At 34.9% G+C, this 22510-nt stretch overlaps 1 protein-coding gene across 3 annotated transcripts in view; it reads right to left on the minus strand.

Moving 5' to 3' along the window:
• Nucleotides 1-22510, minus strand: part of LOC138692708 (dicarboxylate carrier UCP2-like) — a 122655-nt gene that overhangs the window by 35073 nt on the left and 65072 nt on the right. The window contains exons 1-2 of one of the 3 annotated variants that reach the window (XM_069815865.1): nucleotides 12809-13750; nucleotides 9915-10043 (exon numbers count right to left, since the gene is read on the minus strand). In XM_069815865.1, the coding sequence (XP_069671966.1) occupies nucleotides 9915-10031 (117 nt within the window). In that variant the 5' untranslated portion in view covers nucleotides 10032-10043; nucleotides 12809-13750. Of the gene's footprint in view, nucleotides 1-9914; nucleotides 10044-12808; nucleotides 13751-22510 lie in introns of those variants that run through there. The other 2 variants (XM_069815864.1, XM_069815863.1) reach the window with 2 other exon arrangements.

Here is a 22510-nt window from a genome sequence, read left to right on the forward strand (position 1 = left end):
TAGGAAAAAGTGACATTTACTAGTATCTCTAACAATGCACACTCGTGCACATTTCTCTCTTATTATTATTAAATCCAAATGGCATAGGATGATATAAATCGATAAGTATCAACCTACCACAGAAATCTAAAACAAATAAAACTGTATTGCTATGCACTCTGTTGTCAAAAGGTAACACTCATTTCCCGCCATCTTAAGTCCAAGTGGCATAGGATTATATAAATCGATAAGTATCAACCTACCACAGGAATCTAAAACAAACAAAACTGTATTGCTATGTACTCTGTTGTCAAAAGAGGACACTCATTTCCCGCCATCTTAAGTCCAAGTGGCATAGGATTATATAAATCAATAAATATCAACCTACAGCAAGAATCTAAAACAAACAAAACTGTATTGCTATGCACTCTGTTGTCAAAAGGTAACACTCATTTCCCACCATCTTAAGTCCAAGTGGCATAGGATTATATAAATCGATAAGTATCAACCTACCACAGGAATCTAAAACAAACAAAACTGTATTGCTATACACTCTGTTGTCAAAAGAGGACACTCATTTCCCGCCATCTTAAGTCCAAGTGGCATAGGATTATATAAATCAATAAATATCAACCTACAGCAAGAATCTAAAACAAACAAAACTGTATTGCTATGCACTCTGTTGTCAAAAGATGGCACTCATTTCCCGCTATCTTAAGTCCAAATGGCATAGGTTTATATAAATCAAAAAGTATCAACCTATCACAGGAATCTAAAACAAACAAAACTGTATTGCTATGCACTCTGTTGTCAAAAGATGACACTCATTTCCCGCCATCTTAAGTCCAAGTGGCATAGGATTATATAAATCAATAAATATCAACCTACAGCAAGAATCTAAAACAAACAAAACTGTATTGCTATGCACTCTGTTGTCAAAAGATGACACTCATTTCGCGCCATCTTAAGTCCAAGTGGCATAGGATTATATAAATCAATAAATATCAACCTACAGCAAGAATCTAAAACAAACAAAACTGTATTGCTATGCACTCTGTTGTCAAAAGATGACACTCATTTCGCGCCATCTTTAGTCCAAGTGGCATAGGATTATATAAATCAATAAATATCAACCTACAGCAAGAATCTAAAACAAACAAAACTGTATTGCTATGCACTCTGTTGTCAAAAGATGACACTCATTTCCCGCCATCTTAAGTCCAAGTGGCATAGGATTATATAAATCAAAAAGTTATCAACCTACCACAGGAATCTAAAACAAACAAAACTGTATTGCTATGCACTTTGTTGTCAAAACGTAACACTATTGGAACATACAGTAACTAGAAGGCATAGGACTTTATAGATGGTAAAAACTCAATTTCTGCCAAAATGTGGCGTAGGACTGTCTGATCCCAAGCCCTTCGTTTCTCTTTATGGAAGTATTAAATATTTAAGTATGACCTTAATTATGAAATTTTTATGTATAAAAATAACGACTATAAAACGCCTAATGTTGGAATGTCGCCAGTGCAGTCTTGCGCAGTTCTAAAGAGTTATGAACTACACACTTGCAAATTCTCCCTTTGAGGTAGGCATCCCAATGAGCATGCGAGTGAAATGTATTGTCAAGGTTCTGGGTAATTTAGTGACAAAAACTAGGAGGGTACGACCAAAAACCAACGTGTTTCTCGGTCATTCATGCATTAGAGTATTCTGTCCAAGGGCAGGTCTTTCACTGCAAACCCAACATTCCCAAAACTTTCCTATTTTCTGCCTTCCTCCTTGTCCCCGCATATTATCCACATATCTTAATGTTCTCTACCATCTGATATCTTTCACCGTCTCTGCAGCTCATCTCTGGAACTCTCTACCACAGCATGTGTGAGGCTGTGGACATTATCTAATCTATACTAATAATAAATCTGTAGCCGAAATTTTTCTGATAATTTTCGATTTTCCAAAAATAATTGGACTTAACATATATAATTAACCACCCTGAAACCGAAAATCGCTTTTTTGAAATTTTTGTTTGTATATCTGTCTGTCTGTCTGTCTGTCTGTCTCTCTGTATGTTTGTTACCTTTTCACGCGATAATGGCTGAACCGATTTCGATGAAAATTGGAATAGAAATTAAGTTCGTTGTAACTTAGACTTTAGGCTATTATGGCATTCAAAATGCATTATTTAAAAGAGAGGTTATAAGGGGGCCTGAATTAAATAAATCGAAATATCTCGTTTATTATTTATTTTTGTGAAAAATGTTACATAACAAACGTTTCTTTAAAAATAATTTGCGATAAGGTTTATTCCTTGAAACATTTTGATAGGATTGATATTTAATGACATAAATGTGTTTAAAATTTAAAATAACTGCCATCTAAGGCCGTGTAATGAATTAAAAAACAAATGACTTCGTCTATAAGGGGCCTTGAACAGCAAGAATCGAAATCCGTGAAAGATAGCCTACAGAGAATGTTTCTGTGTTTGTATGAAGTAATATCGGAAGCTAAATTAACCGATTTGTATAATTAATTATTGTTTCACCATTGGAAAGTGTAGTTTCTCCAGATGGACATAATGCTATAATGTTATTACAGTAACTTCTGATATAATATAATATAATATAATATAATTTATAATGTAATGTAATATTATATAATATAATTTAAGTTATTTGAAGGGTTCAGAACCATAGTGGGCCAAGCGCTATTTACTGAATACGTAGAAAACAAGGGTTAAAATGAAGTTATTACCATAATTCAATGGAAACCTACAAGAAGTAAAATAAAGTATACACATTAAATCTAAATGATGTCAATGTTCATTAAACTATGGTTGCATGTAATAAAAATTAGAAACATGTTAAAGGAATTGTCATTGCACCAATGAGTGGTCTCTGGACCAAAATGATCGCATTTTAATTATTTAGATGCAATTTAAATTAAGTAACATATTAAACGATTTATTCTTCTATCAAACACGAATGTTCCCTGGATCAAATGTCCTATTTTAATTATGTAATTACTTTATATTTATTTCTAACGGGTGCAGCGGAGCGCATGGTACGGCTAGTTTCAAAATAAACTAATTGCACTTTTTCAATTCAGATTGCCTTCGATTATAAGCCCATTCCTCTGCGATAGTTCTGTAAAAAAAATGTGTATATCTTTTTCTTCCTTTTTTTGTGTTCTCTTGATCGCCAGATAAATTTATTATCATAGCCTTTTTATTTTGGATTTTATTTCAATTTCGTATTTTTCCTTTTTTATTACTTTATTACACGCATCCATTTGTAGTTTTCTTTCTTGTTTTCCCTGTTACCTATTTGTACCAGTCGGCCTCAGTAGCGTATTTGATGTAGCGCTGGCCTTCTATGCTCGAGATGGTGGGTTTGATCCCAGCTCAGGCCGATGACATTTAAGTATATTAAATGCAACAGCCTCATGTCAGTAGATTTAGTGGTATGTAAAAGAACTCCCGTGGGACAAAATTCCGGCACACCGATGACGCTGATATAACCTCTGCAGTTGCGAGCGTCGTTAAATAAACTTTATTTATTTATTTATTTACTTATTTATTCATTCATTCATTCATTTATTTATTTAGTTATTTATTTATTCATTCATTCATTCATTTATTTATTCATTCATTCATTCATTCATTCATTCATTCATTCATTCATTCATTCATTCATTTATTTATTTATTTATTTATTTATTTATTTATTTATTTATTTATACTGAGTTGCTTTTCTTACATTACAATCTTTAGATCTGTATTTTACTTTCTTTTGCTATTATGGTATTATTTTCATATTGTTTAGTGTCGCTTTTTGTTATGCTATTATTTTGTGTAATATGTTAATATTTCGTTTTTTAACTTATTGTTAAAATTCACTGCTTGTATACTTTGTGATCTGGTAGAATGTAAGAGAAGGTCCTATGGCCTTAACTCTGCCCGTATAAATAAATAAAAATTGTTGTTGTTATTATTATTATTATTATTATTATTATTATTATTATTATCATTATTATACCTTCTGCCCTGAACTCTTCACCCGTTCACCATTTCTTCCAGTGCATCCTTTAGTAGGTATTAAGGGGAGGCAGAGGTGAAATTTTCGAACAAAACTGAAGAAAAAATGAAAATTTGTTTTTTTCCATTTTATTATCTTTATTTTCATATTCCGATATTAGTTTTTTATTTTGTGCCCTTAAAAGTATGAAATTAAAACCAAGATAACTTATTACTATATTATTCCCATAATAAACTAATACTTATCATTATTTATACACCTTCTCTGAACATAAAAATAAAAAGAAATATTGAAAATTTCTTACAATATGGTGCATGGAGCATTTTATATCAAACGATATAAAGTTTTATAAAATTATTAATATTTACAGAACTATTGCACTTAGAAAGTTGAAACTTGGTATGTCCATTACTAATAACATACTTAGTATCCATGACCAATTTCAAACAAATCGGATAAATTTTGTGGATTTTGAAATATTCACCTCTGCCTCCCCTTAACGTTTACTTTTTATAACCCTCTCTACTATGTGGCTCTAATCCTTGGCAACATGATCACTAAAACATTGACGATACAATGAGGAGAGTTCGGCCGGCGCCATGGATCGTATCCCAGCATAGCTCAGTTGAAAAAAGCGCTCAGCGTGAAGCATAGAATTCCCGGGTTCGATTCCCGGTGTCGGAACGAATTTTACTCAAATTAATAGGTATCTACATGTTGACTACAAACATAAATTAGTAGTGTTGATTATTTAATGAGGATGGCGAGACTTAATATATGTATAAAACATTTTGTATTTATACATTGTTTTGAATTTCACGGATAGTAATATATGGTCGTATTCTTCGATTCGTAATGCATTGATTTGAATACAATTGAATAATTTATGTCTTCTACATGACTCTGTCTACATTCTTCCTTGTCTCTCCCACTTTCCACACAATCCTCACGAACTATTACCAACCACAAACAAAAAGTAAAGCTAAAGTAATCTTTCTGGACTGTCAGTCATTCAGTCACGCACATAAACATTTTGAGGTTTACAGCAAGTTGAAAGCAATAACAATTGAATAATTTAAGATTACTGAAGTGGCTCGGGTCAATAGTCTCCACCGTGACTGAAACGTGACTCATGTAATCGAACTCTGTCCTGGGACCAATTCCCTATACAAGTCATGTGACCATGCTTTTGAAAATGAGAATTTAATATTGCTGAATTACAACGGAGCCTTCCGAGAACAAACGTAAATAACTGACCTCACGAAACTTTCCGTTCATCGATCGTAAATTTCATTTGGTTTGTTAGGGTACAAGATGTTTAACATAGTAACGTAACTTATATGTTAAGGGATTTCAATGCACTTTATGGCTAAAGTGGGGTCAGGCTAGTCCCTGGAGTTCGTTGAGCAGGTGGGAGTAAACGAGCGTAGGATATCATAAACAATTGACCATCGTTCCTGCTTTTATTTCCGTTTCCTTATAAGCCATAACGTGCTGTCATATTTCAGCACTTTTCACACATCTTCAAGTGTTTTATAATATAGTCCGAATCAGCTTACTTAATACTCTAAGAGTGAAACCTAACCAGTAAGAAGAAAGTTGAAGATGTCAGTAAAAGTATGCAGTATGTACTTCCTGAATATCTTAAATTTTATGAAGAAATTCTCCAGTAGCCGATAGAAGAAAAAACAAAGATGACTGAAAACGTCAGAGGAAGTGTTTAATGAAGAAACTTGAAAGCTGTAATGCTTTTAAATTGCTTTATTTCAGAAATAAGAGGTATTGTCTTAGCAAAATAATGTTCTTAACAGAAATTCTTAAGTATTTGTTAGTCAGTAATAGTTAAAACACATTAAGAACATAGAAAATAATTTCATTATGCTTCACGTACTCTTTATTATTAAAAGGGCACAAGTCCATCATAAATATTATTTTTTACTGTTAAGTTTTAGTGATGTTACCATTAGTTTATGCATGTAAATATAACTACACAACTTCGTCGTCGAATAAAAAATAGCTGATTACACTACAAAGTACCATTAGCAAAATAAACAATTTTTGCTTTTCTTTTAATTTTTTTTTTATTTTATTGGGTTATTTTACGACGCTGTATCAACATCTACGTTATTTAGCGTCTGAATGAAATGAAGGTGATAATGCCGGTGAAATGAGTCCGGGGTCCAGCACCGAAAGTTACCCAGCATTTGCTCGTATTGGGTTGAGAGAAAACCCCGGAAAAAACCTCAACCAGGTAACTTGCCCCAACCGGGATTCGAACCCGGGCCACCTGGTTTCGCAGCCAGACGCGCTGACCGTTACTCCACAGGTGTGGACGCTTTTCTTTTAAAATTGACAAAAGTGGACATGTGACCTTTCAAAAATAATTGGTTCAATTGTAGTATTGTATTCAATACAAACACTATGATAAACATTGTCCTTAGCTGTGATCTTCAAACTTTATGGCTGCAAAACTTATTTTTAATCTCTATATAGGCTACAATATCGAGGTTTTGCCCGTAGTGATAGGAAGTTTGCTTATTTACTTTCTTAAAGGTACTCTTTGCAATGGCTGGTTCAAAAGGTATGCAAATAGCTGTCTTCAGAAGTATTTTATTCATGGACTAAACAATCGACAAACACGCGGTCGTTTTTCTTTTATTGATTAAAGTTGATGGATATCTATTTTTAGAAAAAAAAACTTAAAAAATTAAGAGCCGTTAATACGACGTTTACGAAGTGGAAGTGCTCTCAGCTATAGATGTGAGCAGAGGACAGACTACCTTCGGCCGAGGGCACGCAGCTACTAGAATCGATACAGCCCGGACGAGGGAGAAAATAAGAACAAATGTGGAGGAGAGTCCCACGATACACACAGAATTAGACATGAAATACGAGCGATGATACTGTCATATAATACGTACCAATTTCATATTATTTATATCTTATACAAACTTGAATTATGTTCATATTATAATATTTATATAATAATGACGAATTGTTAATGTTATTTTAAAATAAGTAGGTAGTTAATTTATAATAGGTCCTTATATACTATATACAACGTGTTTAAAAGGGTCTAATATTTTGAGGGGTGGTAGTACGCAACACAACAATAAAAAAACAATAAACATGAGTCATAAAATTAATCGTTTTTTTACGAAAAACGTACTTTAAAATTCGTGTTTTGGTGACGGATTAATATTATCACACATTATACCCTGTAGATTAACTGATATCGTCGTTCTTAGCAAATCAACTTGCTGGTGGAAGTGCCATACCATCAACGACTACAAATGTGATTTATGCATGACTGACCACCAGCCCATTTCCATAACAGAGTCAGACGACACAAACATGGATCTTTAATCTTCGATGGATTGGTCGGGAAGGTCCTATACCATGGCCTGCTCGTTCCCCAGATCTTATCCATTGGACTTTTAGTTATGTAGTGTTGTTTCCTAAAAGATAGTCAATGGTAGCGTACACATTACAGCGTTGCCAACTTGCCTGCATTAAATGAAAAATTCCGATGATATGAACTCTATACTATAAGGGTAACAATTTCATATTATTTATATCTTATATAAACTTGACTTATGTTCATATTATAATATTTATATAATAATGACGAATTGTTAATGTTATTTTAAAATAATCAGGTAGTTAATTTATAATAGGCCCTTATATACTATATACAAGGTGTTAAAAAGGGTCTAATATTTTGAGGGGTGGTAGTACGCAACACAACAATAAAAAAACAATGAACATGAGTCATAAAATTAATAGTTTTTTTACGAAAAACGTACTTTAAAGTTTGTGTTTTGGTGACGGATTAATATTATCACACATTATACCCTGTAGATTAACTGATATCGTCGTTCTTAGCAAATCAACTTGCTGGTGAAAGTAACATACCATCAACGACTACAAATTTGATTTATGCATGACTGACCACGAGCCCATTTCCATAACAGAGTCAGACTACATATAACATGGATATTTAATCTTCGATGGATTGGTCGGGAAGGTCCTGTACCATGGCCTGCTCGTTCCCCAGATCTTATCCATTGAACTTTTAGGGCCGTATTCATAGACATTTCGCAGCACGCGCTACGAGCGTACTAAGCTAGCCCCGGCTATCCACTGGTTACTAGTACAGAATTCAAATCATATCCTATCGCTAACACTGGTTTATGAATACGAAAAACCCTGATCATCCACCGAAAGCCCGCGCTAAAAATGTCTATGAATACGGCCCTTAGTTATGTAGTGCTGTTTCCTAAAAGACAGTCAATGGTAGCGTACACATTACAGCGTTGCCAAACCAAGCATGTTGAATTCTCAACTTGCCTGCATTAAATGAAAAAGTGCGATGATATGAACTCTATACCCTAAAGGTAAAGTGCGACGACACGAAGCCTATGTTCTAATGGTAAAGTGCGACGAAATGAAACCTATGTCCGAAGGGTAACGTGCGGCAAAGTGAAATCCATGTTTTAGGGGTAAAGTGTGACGAAATGAAACCTATATCCTAAGAGTAAAGTGCAACGAAATGAAACCTATATCCTAAGAGTAAAGTGCAACGAAATGAAACCTATATCCTTAGAGTAAAGTGCGACGAAGTGAAACCTATATCCTAAGAGTAAAGTGCAACGAAATAAAATCTATATCCTAAAAGTTAAGTGCTACGAAATGAAACCTATATCCTAAGAGTAAAGTACAACGAAATGAAACCTATATCCTTAGAGTAAAGTGCGACGAAATGAAACCTATATCCTAAGAGTAAAGTGCAACGAAATAAAATCTATATCCTAAAAGTTAAGTGCTACGAAATGAAACCTATATCCTAAGAGTAAAGTGCAACGAAATGAAACCTATATCCTAAGAGTAAAGTGCGACGAAATGAAACCTATATCCTAAGAGTAAAGTGCGACGAAATGAAACCTATATCCTTAGAGTAAAGCGCGACGAAATGAAACCTATTTCCTAAGAGTAAAGTGCAACGAAATAAAATCTATATCCTAAAAGTTAAGTGCTACGAAATGAAACCTATATCCTAAGAGTAAAGTGCAACGAAATGAAACCTATATCCTAAGAGTAAAGTGCGACGAAATGAAACCTATATCCTAAGAGTAAAGTGCGACGAAATGAAACCTATATCCTAAGAGTAAAGTGCGACGAAATGAAACCTATATCCTAAGAGTAAAGTGCAACGAAATAAAATCTATATCCTAAAAGTTAAGTGCTACGAAATGAAACCTATATCCTAAGAGTAAAGTGCAACGAAATGAAACCTATATCCTAAGAGTAAAGTGCGACGAAATGAAACCTATATCCTAAGAGTAAAGTGCGACGAAATGAAACCTATATCCTAAGAGTAAAGTGCGACGAAATGAAACCTATATCCTAAGAGTAAAGTGCGACGAAATGAAACCTATATCCTTAGAGTAAAGTGCGACGAAATGAAACCTATATCCTAAGAGTAAAGTGCGACGAAATGAAACCTATATCCTTAGAGTAAAGTGCGACGAAATGAAACCTATATCCTAAGAGTAAAGTGCGACGAAATGAAACCTATATCCTAAAGGCAAAGTGCGACGAAATGAACGGCAACTGAATATTAAATGCAGAGAAACCAATGATTTTCTTCTAAGAAGGAACAGGCATATCTAAAGAAATTAAATAAGTAAATACCAAAAAATTGTTTTCCATCCACTGCACTCTTACACAGATATTACTCCATCGGAGAAAAAAAATTGTCATCTCCATTTCGGAAATAATTGAATCTGTGCACGTTGCAGGTTATCACAACGAAGAACGGCGTTAAGAAATCACAGTACTTTATTTTAATTTACAAGCTCAAAATGAGTATTAAAAGTGTTTATTATAACTTACTTGTAGTCTGACTTTAGCAGTGTCGAGCGGGAAGGATGCGAAGTCCGCCACACAGGCAGCGGTGCCGGCGGTGAGCAGCTTGAGCGCGATGGGCGTGTCCACGTCAGTCACCTTCATGACGGAGCTGCACTGCAACCGAATGAAGAAGCATGACTATCCCAGGACAAGGGCAGGTCCCAGTGGTCCCGTTATAGTAATATTATTACCACTACTACTACTATATTTTTTCTTAGGTAAAGAAGAAAGCAAAGATAGATTATAGTGTGCCGTAAAGAAGAAAGCAAAGATAGATTATAGAGAAGACACTTGCAGTGTGCCGTAAAGAAGAAAGCAAAGATAGATTATAGAGAAGACACTTGCAGTGTGCCGTAAAGAAGAAAGCAAAGATAGATTATAGAGAAGACACTTGCAGTGTGCCGTAAAGAAGAAAGCAAAGATAGATTATAAAGAACTTGCAGTGTGCCGTAAAGAAGAAAGCAAAGACAGATTATAGAGAAGACACTTGCAGTGTGCCGTAAAGAAGAAAGCAAAGATAGATTATAGAGAAGAAACTTGCAGTGTGCCGTAAAGAAGAAATCAAAGATATATTATAGAGAAGACACTTGCAGTATGCCGTAAAGAAGAAAGCAAAGATAGATTATAGAGATGACACTTGCAGTGTGCCGTAAAGAAGAAAGCAAAGATAGATTATAGAGATGACACTTGCTATGTGCCGTAAAGAAGAAAGCAAAGATAGATTATAGAGATGACACTTGCTATGTGCCGTAAAGAAGAAAGCAAAGATAGATTATAGAGTAGACACTTGCAATGTGTCGTAAAGAAGAAAGCAAAGATATATTATAGAGAAGAACTTGCAGTGTGCCGTAAAGAAGAAAGCAAAGACAGATTATAGAGAAGACACTTGCTATGTGCCGTAAAGAAGAAAGCAAAGACAGATTATAGACAAGACACTTGCTGTGTGCCTTTTCCAATAATAACCACAGTCAGAATATTTTTATATTTAGGTAGGCCTATCGGATGAGTGAATTCCTAATAATTTTAGTAAGGCTATTGTTTACTTATAATTAATTTTGTTGTTTTTATTTTAATACTGAATTATAATTGTCCCAATTTTCAAAGTTTACAGTACATAATATTTCTTTAAATTTATATTTAATTTATTCCTGATATACTATGTATGTAAAATATGACACATTCTTTTCATATTTTTCAAATTATTTTTTCAAAAACAATATTTACCCTTTGAGGTAATAACTTTTTCAATTTCTTAAAACTCATCAGATCCTCAGCACATGGTGATTTGAATACATTCAATAGCAGAAGAAAACACATATGTCAGTTTACTTCACATGCTTCTGTGGACTTCTGTGTAAAATTTCACTGAGTATGTATATAATACATACTATCGATATCCTTCCTCCCTATACATTTCTGCCACACACATTTTTCTCCTACATAACAACGCGAAATATAAACTGAATGAAAAGTAAAATTAGTTAGAATGAAGAACAAAATCTCTCAGAATGACAGCTAAAGGGCTGCAGCTTCAAGCACGCGTTGTTACTTTAAATTGGTCCTGAGGGGCTTTACATTATCATAGGACCAAACGAAATAAGCACAGATTTAGAAAATGAAACATTTTATTTTTTAGAGTTAAAAATAAAATTTACAATTTTCAATGGCATTTCCGTTATTTTTTCCGATCCATACCCTTAATTTAGTCGATTGTGTCGAAATAAGTTTTACTGTGGATCGTATCATGGTACAAATTGTCTGCAATATTAAAATTCAACGTCTCCGCATCGGCCTCCCAAAGATATTTTCCCTCAGATCTTCCAACTAACAATCTATATGCATTTCTGGATTCGCCCATACGTGCTACATACCCTGCCCATCTCAAACGTCTGGATTTAATGTTCCTAATTATGTCAGGTGAAAAATACAATGCTTGTAGTTCTGCGTTGTATAACTTCATTCACCCCTCTTAGCCCCAAATATTTTCCTAAGCACCTTATTCTCGAACAACTTAAACCTCTGTTCCTCTCTCAAAGTGAGAGTCCAAGTTTCACAACCATACAGAATAACCGGTATAACTGTTTTATAAATTCTAACTTTTAATTTTTTTTAAGCAGACTGGATGACAAAAGCTTGTCAACCGAATAATATCAGGTATTTCCCCTATTTATTCTGCGTTTAATTTCGTTTCGAGTGTCATTTGTATCTGTTACTGTTGCTCCAGAGTATTTGAATTTTTCCATCTTTTCAAAGTATAAATTTCGAATTTTTATATTTCCATTTCGTACTATGTTCTAGTCAAAAGAACGAGAAATAACCATATACTTTGTTTGTTCGGGATTTACTTCCAAACCTAAGTTATATCATGACTTGCTTTTAAGTAAATTTCCCGTGTTTTCCCTAATAGTTTTTGGGTTTTCGCCTAACATATTAACGTCATCCGCATAAACAATCATATATGAAGTCAATAAATATATTTAAATAAATATAGCAATTATGATGTAAAGCCATATGTCATCAAAGTCGACAAGCTCAAGAATTACGGGATATGGAAACTGTAACAAATAATCAATCATCTCTATAATAAGAAACATTCCATAGTTGGTAGTACGTCACATATTACCAGTTCTTCAGGAAGCTACAATGTTGGATGCTGTCACATTGTTGAAACAAGAGCAAATCTTAATATCTGACAGCGATGTGTGACATTTCCAGACGTCTTTTGACGATAAAATAAGTAATAAAATCATAATAATAATGATAATAATAATAATAATCCTAAACTCAAAGATTTATAATTACGACTCAATATAAATTCGTGCGGACATGTATCTAAAACAAACAAATAATATTAAATTAAGAATAAAAGGTCTACATACTATATTCGGAAAATCTATTTTACTGTAGTCCTCTTGAGCACATTACAGCTGATGTGGACACTCGGTAACAATGCTTTTTTATTTAGACATAAAGAGTTGCCAAAATGATACATCTACAGCTGGCCCTAAAATGCATTTTCAGTGCCAACTCTGACCTATGTTATAATACAAATACAATGCTAAGATCTAATAAAACGCTGGTGTATTGCGATCAAGTCACAGTAACCGACAAGACAAAAGATTACAACCTCTCAGATAGGCTATTAATTAATTAATATTAGAAATTAAAAGAACAAGATGTGGATATAAAAATAAATATATTTCAAAGAATGCTTGGAACAATTATAAGAACACTAAAAAATAAAACGTTACCTGAAACACAACTAAAATTTTATAAAACAATTGCAGTCCCATTACTCACCTATGGCTGCAAAAATTGGACACTAACCAGAAATAACAAGAGAAAATTAGAAAGCAGCGAAATGAAATTTCTTCGAAGTGTTGCAGGCCTCACATTATTAGATAAACAAAAAAGTGAAGATATACGCAATAGATTACAGATATATAATCTTTATGAGCGGGTACAAGCACAAAAACAAAACTGGTACGAACACATCCAACGTATGGAATATTATAGACTTCCTAAAATCCTTCTCAATTACAAACCTACTGGTAGAAGAAGCGTTGGAAGACCTAGAACCCGCTGGATAGATGACATCATCCTGTGAAGTCGGAACAGGCCTTAAGGCCTATACCCTGAAGTTGAAGAAGAAGAAGAAGAAATTAAATATTTGAAGTCAAAATAAAAGATGTTGGAATCTCTCTAAAGACAAATTTGAATGAAAAACTAAATGTATAAAATATTAAATGCACCAATAGACATCGAGAATAAGTAAAAACATGTCGGTAAAAGATGACAGTGACTACTTCTAAGCGCAAGGAGCGGTGAGTCTCTCGTACCGAACTGGACGAGAATATGTAATAATAGGCTCTGTCGATACTTCTTATAAACTTGGAAATCACACGGTGATAAGGAGAGGTAACATAGACATGTGCCCTTTGAATTCTGTCACACTTCTGACAGGCGAGCCTAGACATAGCACGTGTCTGACGATAACTCACTCCATTCACTTCGAGTAGTCGGATGTGCACGACCTTTCAGCTGCAATTATTAATCTTTTTCCGCCACAAGACTCCAGACTTCGTTTGAAAGGTTAGGTGTACTAAGTTCACTGTCTTTGGTAACTGCCATGCCCTCAATTTTACGACACACTAAAATATTTATTATCACCATCAGCATTTGAACCATTTGTTACTGATGAAGAGTAAATTAAGTTATTTCCAAGTCCAATAGGGCTTAATAAAGTGGACAAAATACCGAGCAAATTACGAGAGACCTTGTAGATACAGATCAAACAAAATCAAGTGGCTAGAACATCTGTGTGTGATTTACCAAGGGTCCATTGTACCAAGTTCATGAGTGCAATTCAAGATGAATAATTTGTGACGTCTTCAGTCAATCATCAGATCTGTGGACACAACTCAATACCAATAAGTGTTTTCATTTTATAAAGGATAGTGACTGGGATGGAACATGAGACGTGTTAAAGAGAAAAGAAGTTTTATAATCTTATTCTAAACTCCGGGACTAGAAGGAATAATAACCAGGTTGTCCAGTTACAAGACGAAATCTTTTGAGTGCGAAACAGGAAATATGAGTCTTATTGCTGCTTAGATAACACGTACTTCATTGCTCCATAAAGATAACACGTTTCATTATACGTTTTATGCTCTTCGTAAGTCAGCTTTTAGATATTTCGTCCTCTACATTTCTGTCGTTAAATTTAACTTTATTGTCTAGTATTTAAATTCTGAAACTCGCGCAAGGGAAATTATTTGTATATACGTACATATAACGAAAAATTAGTCATTCAAAGACAGGGAACTTAAATTTTATTCATATGATTTCAACGGACAGTACTTCATATTAAAACTTATCTGTCCGTATGATCAAATGATAATTTCAAATCGCGAAAGCAGTGGTGAGAAATCAGAACATGAACTGTATAAGAGAGCTAGAGAATACGGTATGATTATGTCCCATGGAACAACTGGATAATACCCACGGCAGAGCAATGTCGATAGTCGACGTTAATCGCTAGCCACTAGTCACCAGGCCGTACCGAGCCGTGCCAAACGAAACACAATCGAAATGGTGGTACTAAAATTCGCGACTATGTTCTTAAATAATTCACTGCATTACTCAAGTGCAAGACTTCTGGCTTCTGTTGCATTCAAACAATTATAAAATACGATAATTTGGTCCAGGTAGCATCCGTTTTTGATGCAAAGATAATTTGTTTGGCTTGTTTCTTAAATAAAATTACGAAATGGCGTTCCTGTGCTTAACATTAATAAAAAAAGAAATATAGCAAAACTGTTTTGTCTCGAGACTCTCATCTAAGTCACGTAATAGGTCACGTAATCTATTTCAATATATTTGAGCAAATATATCTTGTAGCTAACAGTGGTGCTATCTCTCAGTAATGTTCAGAACGAAGGAGGTAGAGAGAGAAAAGAAACAAATTTCTCCCTCAAACGACGCCACACACCAACGTCGTGTTCTTATGTTGGCAATATTGTGTATTTACTTAAATTTGGTGCTAAACGTAACGGCACGGTTCAAAGATGTATGTATGTATGTATTTATTTACACTGCAAGTGGGCAAGCACCCGGTGGCAGTGGTATATACAATATTAACAATACACAGTTAAAATGATAAGCAATACACAATAAAATTTACAATACATAATAAAATTTACAACACATATACAATTTTATACACAATACAATAAGAATACACAATACAATTTAACACAATAATAATAAAACATAAAATAAAACACCTAATTTTACAACACAACCTACATGATTATGTATAGGTCCTACATACAGTGGGAATTCTCCAGTTTAGCGTAAATTGGAACAGGAACTGTCCAGACCCGGCTCAATTATTTCACTTATGTACCTCAAGTGGGTTGACAGAACGTTAGAGCCCAGCATTGAGTGCACACTTATTGTGCGACTTAAATTTGTGGGTTTCTTTTAACGAACGTGTATTATATCGTCGCCTGAATGCAAGAACTAGGTAACTCGAAATTTGCGTTTTTTAGTTACCTCTTTTATAGCATAGCAAAAATCGCACAAAATGTAATCCAGGACCTAGGTAACTGATCAAACGATACCAGCGACATCTATTTTTCAATATAACAATAGGTAAAAGAAAACGAGACATATTCCTTAGTGCAATAAATAAGTAAATAGGCAATGTCACAAAATATGAAAAATCAAGTTACCTAGTTCTTGTATTCAGACGACGATATAAATCTGGCTTTCTGGTATAGCTCCCTGTAAAGCTGACTTGAATAATTTCAAGGAAAAAATTATTCCAGGGATGGGTATTGAACCCGGGACCTTTAGCTGAGAGAAATGCAGCTCATCTCCAACAAGCACCCAAATACCCCCCTAAAGTAATGTTTTGGGGTTGTTTTACACATGAAGGGCCTGGAGCATTAATACCTATCAAGGGAATGATGAATTCTGACAAATATATTCACTTATTGGAAACTAGAATCGTACCCCAGCTGCAAAAATCATTTCCGAATGGCAGAGGTGTGTTCCAACAAGACCTGGCACCATGCCATACGTCTCGAAAAACTACAGAATTCTTCAACAAGAAGAATATTCAGGTACTCCCCTGGCCAGGCAACTCACCCGACATCAACCCCATTGAGAACTTATGGTCAATTTGCAAAAGAAGAATGCAAAAAATGGATTGCTCTACAAAGGAGAAGATGATTTCTGCCCTCATTGGTGTATGGTTTCGCGATGAAGAAATGAAGAATATTTGTAGGAAATTAGTGGAATCCATGCCAAATCGTCTCAGAGCTGTTATTAGGAACAAGGGAGGCCACATAGATTACTGAGGTATGTCTTAGATCCTTTTTTTATCCCGTTTGAGTGTTTTTGCATAAGTAATTACGTTGTTCGGATTAATTTGCACGCTACTGTATGTAAGAATGTAAGAACAGAATATAAGAAATTATCATAGGTTACAAGGAAGAGTTGTCGTAAATCAACAAGATGAGAACTCTTGTGATATTTGAATTTCGCTAATATATTATTAAATAATTTACAACAAAGAAAAACAGATTATATTATAAATTAATACATTTAAAACTTACATTTACTAGCACGGCCATCACGCAATATCATGACCCACTGTATTGTTAAGGAAGCAGTGAAAATATGTTTAACATCTGAACATCAGGAACGACAAGACATTAAACAAATGCGCATCAAGTGCGACAAGATTGCAGTTGATAGTGGCTTTGATTGGTTAAAACTAAATAGATTTTCACACTGCATGGATGCATTGGTTACATGAGCGAAATAAGCAGTGACAAAGAAGTTACTACAAAATACAACCATCGGTCGTGCTTGGCTACATCCGCCGATGCAAATTGAGATGGTTAGGCTAATTTTATTTAAACAATTCAAACTTCACCTAACAAAAAGAAATAAAAATTATTCCAATTGAACACGAAATATTAGCCTATTAGTGCCTTCACATTGAAGCGGATGATGAAGTTTGTATGTTGGCGAGACTGCTAACATCAGTCAGCTGTTCGTTATGTAATGTACGTACTGTATATTAAGATTTTCAAAAAATATTATTTTCAAAATATACTATCGTGCAAAAATTCTGTACAATACACGTTTGTGAAATGCATTACAAAATCTCGGAAATTGAAAAACTCGCTCTGTTCTTTTTCAAACCTTTCCTAGGTTTTATAAAAAGCACTTCCTAACCTTGTATCGTAAAATACTATTGTGCGAGATCGTGCGTATTTGCTTGGTTTCCGCACAAAACGAATCCGCGGTAAATCTAAAATTCCACATTCAGTATTCCCAACCTAACACACATAACAATTTCCCTCTTCTTACCGCTTAAGACACATATTCATTTTACTGCTTTAGGCTTTTAACATATTATTTTTAGAGACGTTCAATATAGTAATAATTATAAATTGGAAACTTACCACTGCAATTTCACCTAAATTGCACTGTTACTTATTGTTTTTAAATATTTGCAAAAATTAAGTAAACTCTACAACTCCACTAAAGTTACTGCATTCGTGATGCAAGTAACATTAAGGAAGCCGTGAAAAAATCAACGAGATTCCAGATGCCGATGTTATTACTGCAATATGTTATATAAATAATATTGTTAAAATATTAAAATGAAAAAAAATCATTACATAACCTTACCGTTTGTTTTAAGTTCGCATTTATGGACTGAGGGAAAAAAAAGACAGACGTATATCACGGCTTGCTGGAGTATAGTAAACACAGAAAACATTTTAAAGCAACAATGTTGAAGATAGATATTCTTGTTTTACAAATTTTCCGCCATTGAACAGAGACCAAGATGGAGATTTCATTGCAACTAATTAGAAATTCGTCTTTCAGGTATGTAATAAACGATCTTCGCACAAAATAATGTACCATACACGAGCGGTATGTTTTTTTTCAATTCTCGGAAATTAAAAAAGCTCAACTACGTTTCGCTTTTTCAAACTTTTCCTCGAACATGAAAACTTTAACATACCGCTCTTGTAACGCATATTATTATTTCCAAAGCCTCCTTAGTACTGTACCATATTACAAAATATCAAAGTTTCCCTTCATGGCCTGACTCCATGTTAGGCATTATGTTGACGTATATGTCCAATGTCAACTGCCATTATACTAGGAGCGCACTCAGCTGAGTGGCTTATTTGGCCGGGATTCCGCATTGAAAGATTGGAGGAGGAGAATTCGATCCGGTGCTATAGATTTAATTCGGCGTAGCTGAGTGGTCAGAGTGCTTGGTACGTAGAACCAAGGACCCGGGTTTGATCCCCGGCGCCGGAGCGAATTTTTCTCCTCAAATATTAATTGTCAATATTACAGATATTATACTGTCTGACAAATTAATACATCTATAATATGCACTAACTAATGTTTGTGCTATTATGACAGTTATCTTCAAATAACTTGAAAACTATTAGAGATATCTCAAACAGATTGCACCATTGTTTTTTTTTTCAGAAAATTTCACATGATTTTGATTATCTACATGACCCCCTTTCCATTTAAAATTTCAAAGTTGCATCCAAAATGGCGGCTTTTGAGATAGCTGAGGGCTAGAACCGAATGTGTCACTGGTAGAGCATTCGGTCCTACAAATACTGGTAACACCTATAGTAATCGAAAATCAAGCATATGGAAGATATGGTTCTAGACTTTTGATTCACCTTGTAGAATCGTAACCAAATATTCCACTCACTGACTGAATTTAGAACCATCAAGGATTCGAGAAAAAAAAAATCCGCCGAAATATCCTAATCCACCTAAATGGTAGGAAACGATTTCATCTCCATGTCCTCGTCCGTCTCAATTTATTTCTACTTTGACTTTTTGAGTTTTTCATCAGGAACTCCAGTATAAAAGCCTACGTACCAGTCTTTTACAGTGTGAAAGATTCTGTTGCTGTTCTTCTCGATGGACCTGGTTCCATATGTGCGAATTAAGCCTCATCATTAAACAGATGTACCGTTCAGTCTGTTGTAACTGTGGATGCTACGTCTGGGTAAGACGACGTAGTTAAAATTGCAAGGTTAGCGTTTGTCCTTGCGAAGGACTCTAGAATAGACGTTGTACCTTGCCTCTTGTGGCAACTTTCAGTTGACTTTGAAAGCTTGGAAGCATCACTTTGTATTGTTACTCAATCCAACCTGAAGTACAATGTGCAATTGAAGAGGCTTGCTGCCAACTGGCTTATGTCATATACGCAGTACAATTTAAAATTGGTAAACTTTATCTTTCGCTGTGACTCTGCTGGCAGCGTATCCTTAACCCCAGCGAACCTGGGCTCGATTCCCGGAAGAAAAATGGCGATTTATCTCCGTTGCACAAGGTCTCGCTGTAGGCCTATATCTCGCCTGCCCCTATACTTACACAAGACCCAGAAGTTCCGCTACTTGTGGATGACTAGTGACGGGTTACGATCCACGAAAAACGACCAACAAGACTGCGTGAAGTGATGCTACTCCACGATAACGCCCGTCCGCACTCCGATAACCTGACACAAAACCTATTCAGGTATGGTTAGGGAGTCATTCCGCACTCACCTTATTCACCTGATCTTGCGCCCACAGATTTTCATCTTTTCCGCTCTCTATCGAACAACCTTCAAGGAACTTCCTTTCGGGATGAAAATGCTCTCCGAACATGGCTTGACGACTTCTTTAACTCAAAACTACGCGATTTCTACAGGCGTGGAATCGAAAAACTATTCCAGACAGTTGTAAATAGTGAAGGGGAATATATTGTTGATGACTAATTTCTCTCTTATGTGTATCTGATGTGTTTAATAAACTTATGACAAATCGCTATGGAATTGTGTACCAACTTTATATTAAAAATATGTAAAGAACTAATTAATCCATTAATTAATTAATATGTAGATAGATGTATAAGATCACCATTATTAGTTGGTCATATTTCAAATGGCGCTCTGGCTCCTGTGTAGGCGGTAGCAGGTTCCTTCATCAAGGTAATATTGCCTAAGACTTAGAATTAGAATTAGAAAAGTCCATTACATTCTTAGCAGGCAAGGGCCTCCTACCATCGGTAGGGCAGCTCTACTTTTGCTCCCGAGGTGAGCTAGTCCCTGTGGCCCTTACTCAAAGTTGAGTCACTTCACTTCTCCTCACTTCACTTCACTTCACTTTACTTCACTTCACTGTTTTGTGTGCTACTGTTACTTATTCTAAATCTAAAATTATGTATTTCCACTTTTCTCTGTCTCTCGCAATACGCGTCCACTGCGGTCCTTTCACGTGTGCCCATCTCCTGCTTGGTCTTCCCCTTTCTCTTCTTCCCCTCCTTGGGTCCCAGACTGTAGTGGCGTATGCCCATCTGTCTGCGGGTAGTCTAGCTACATGTCCTCCCCATTTCCATTTTAATCTCCTCGCTGTCTTGCGGGCCATTTCGATACCGCTTTTTAATCTCAGTTCTTCATTTCTTACTTTGTCCTGTAGTTTAATCTCTAATATCTTTCTTTCCATTTTGCGTTGGCATACCTGTATCTTCTGTGCTTGTTTTTTAGTCAACGACCAGGTTTGGCTGCCATATGCTAGGGTCGGTATGATACAGGTCCGTAAGACTTCCAGTGTTAATTGTATATTAATATCTTTGTTTAAGAGCAGGAATTTGAGTCCCCAGACTAAGTCTAAGACTGAGTCTAAGACTTTCAGGTTATTAATCTGTAGTGACAGTTACTCCTGGCTAGTGTCCAGTTCAAGAAATAGCCAGTTACAAAGGACTCAACAGATTCGACGACTCTTCAGATCTTGAGTGACATCACGCTGATATTGGAGCTTGCAATCTGTTCCGACCGCTGCAGACATTAAAATAGCCTGAACACACGGTTGAAACACGAAATTAAAGACCTATTATATGAAGTCGGAGATATTATTATGGAAATTATCATACAGTTTCTCTATTCAAAACTGCAGAAACTCTCCCATAAGTAATGTCGATTTTGGAGTAAAATTTTAGTTTGAATGTGTTATAACAAGAAATTTATCTAATCTTCAAATACCTTGAACCACCGTTCAGCGAGGTTTGTTATCGCTCGACGATACTGGTTTCTGGTGTGTTGCGAAGAATTCCGTGATATCCATTTCGACGTCTTCCAAGTTTCTGAAATTCCTTCGACGCAGAAAGTGGGCAGTGGATGAAGCACATGGTACTCTGAAGGCGCAAAATGATGGCTGGGTATGGTTCGATTTCTCTCAATTACTGGATTTTGTTCATGCTTGTTCGAGCGATATGGGGTCTCACATTGTCCTATTCCAAGAGAATTCTATTTCGATTAACTATGGCGGATATCTCTCTCTCATAATTTCATGAACTCGTTCTAGCTGTTGACAATAAAGATCTACTGCACGCCCGATTGGAACAAACTCTCAGTGAATCACTCCTTCAAAATTCTACTAGACGCATATCATCACTTTCGGTCCGCTGGTGGCAAGGGCCATTGATTTAATTCCCAATACGCTCAGTTAATTTAAGAGAGCAGAGAATTTTAGTTTTGTCCTTTAAATGTGAAGAAATTTGATCCAAACTAATGTAACATTTTAAAATTCTTTTTCAGAACGAAAAGTTACATTTTTTTTTTTTTCAGATCAAATTTCTGCACATTTAAAGGAAAAAAGTATAGTTCTTTCAATCACTTATTATCATTTTTGAATTTTGAATTCATTTTTGTGTGTATTCCAATAAGTCATAATGATAATAAAAATACAAAAGTAAAGTTTGATATTTCCGTCTTTGACTTATTTATTAAAATGTCAACAAAGTTATTTTTGCTAATATATCTTATTACACGTGAACGTTTTCGCCCCTTGTTATGGACATCATCATACAAATATGTGGATATATATATATATATATATATATATATATATATATATATATATATATATATATATATATATATATATGTCCATATTACCTACTGCAAAGAGTTTAAAATTTTTTACAAACTTTAAAAATTGTTTAAATTAAAAAAAAAAAACTTAAAAAGAAAA

The sequence above is a fragment of the Periplaneta americana genome, chromosome 17 (assembly GCF_040183065.1).
Source record: "Periplaneta americana isolate PAMFEO1 chromosome 17, P.americana_PAMFEO1_priV1, whole genome shotgun sequence".
NCBI lineage: Eukaryota > Metazoa > Arthropoda > Insecta > Blattodea > Blattidae > Periplaneta > Periplaneta americana.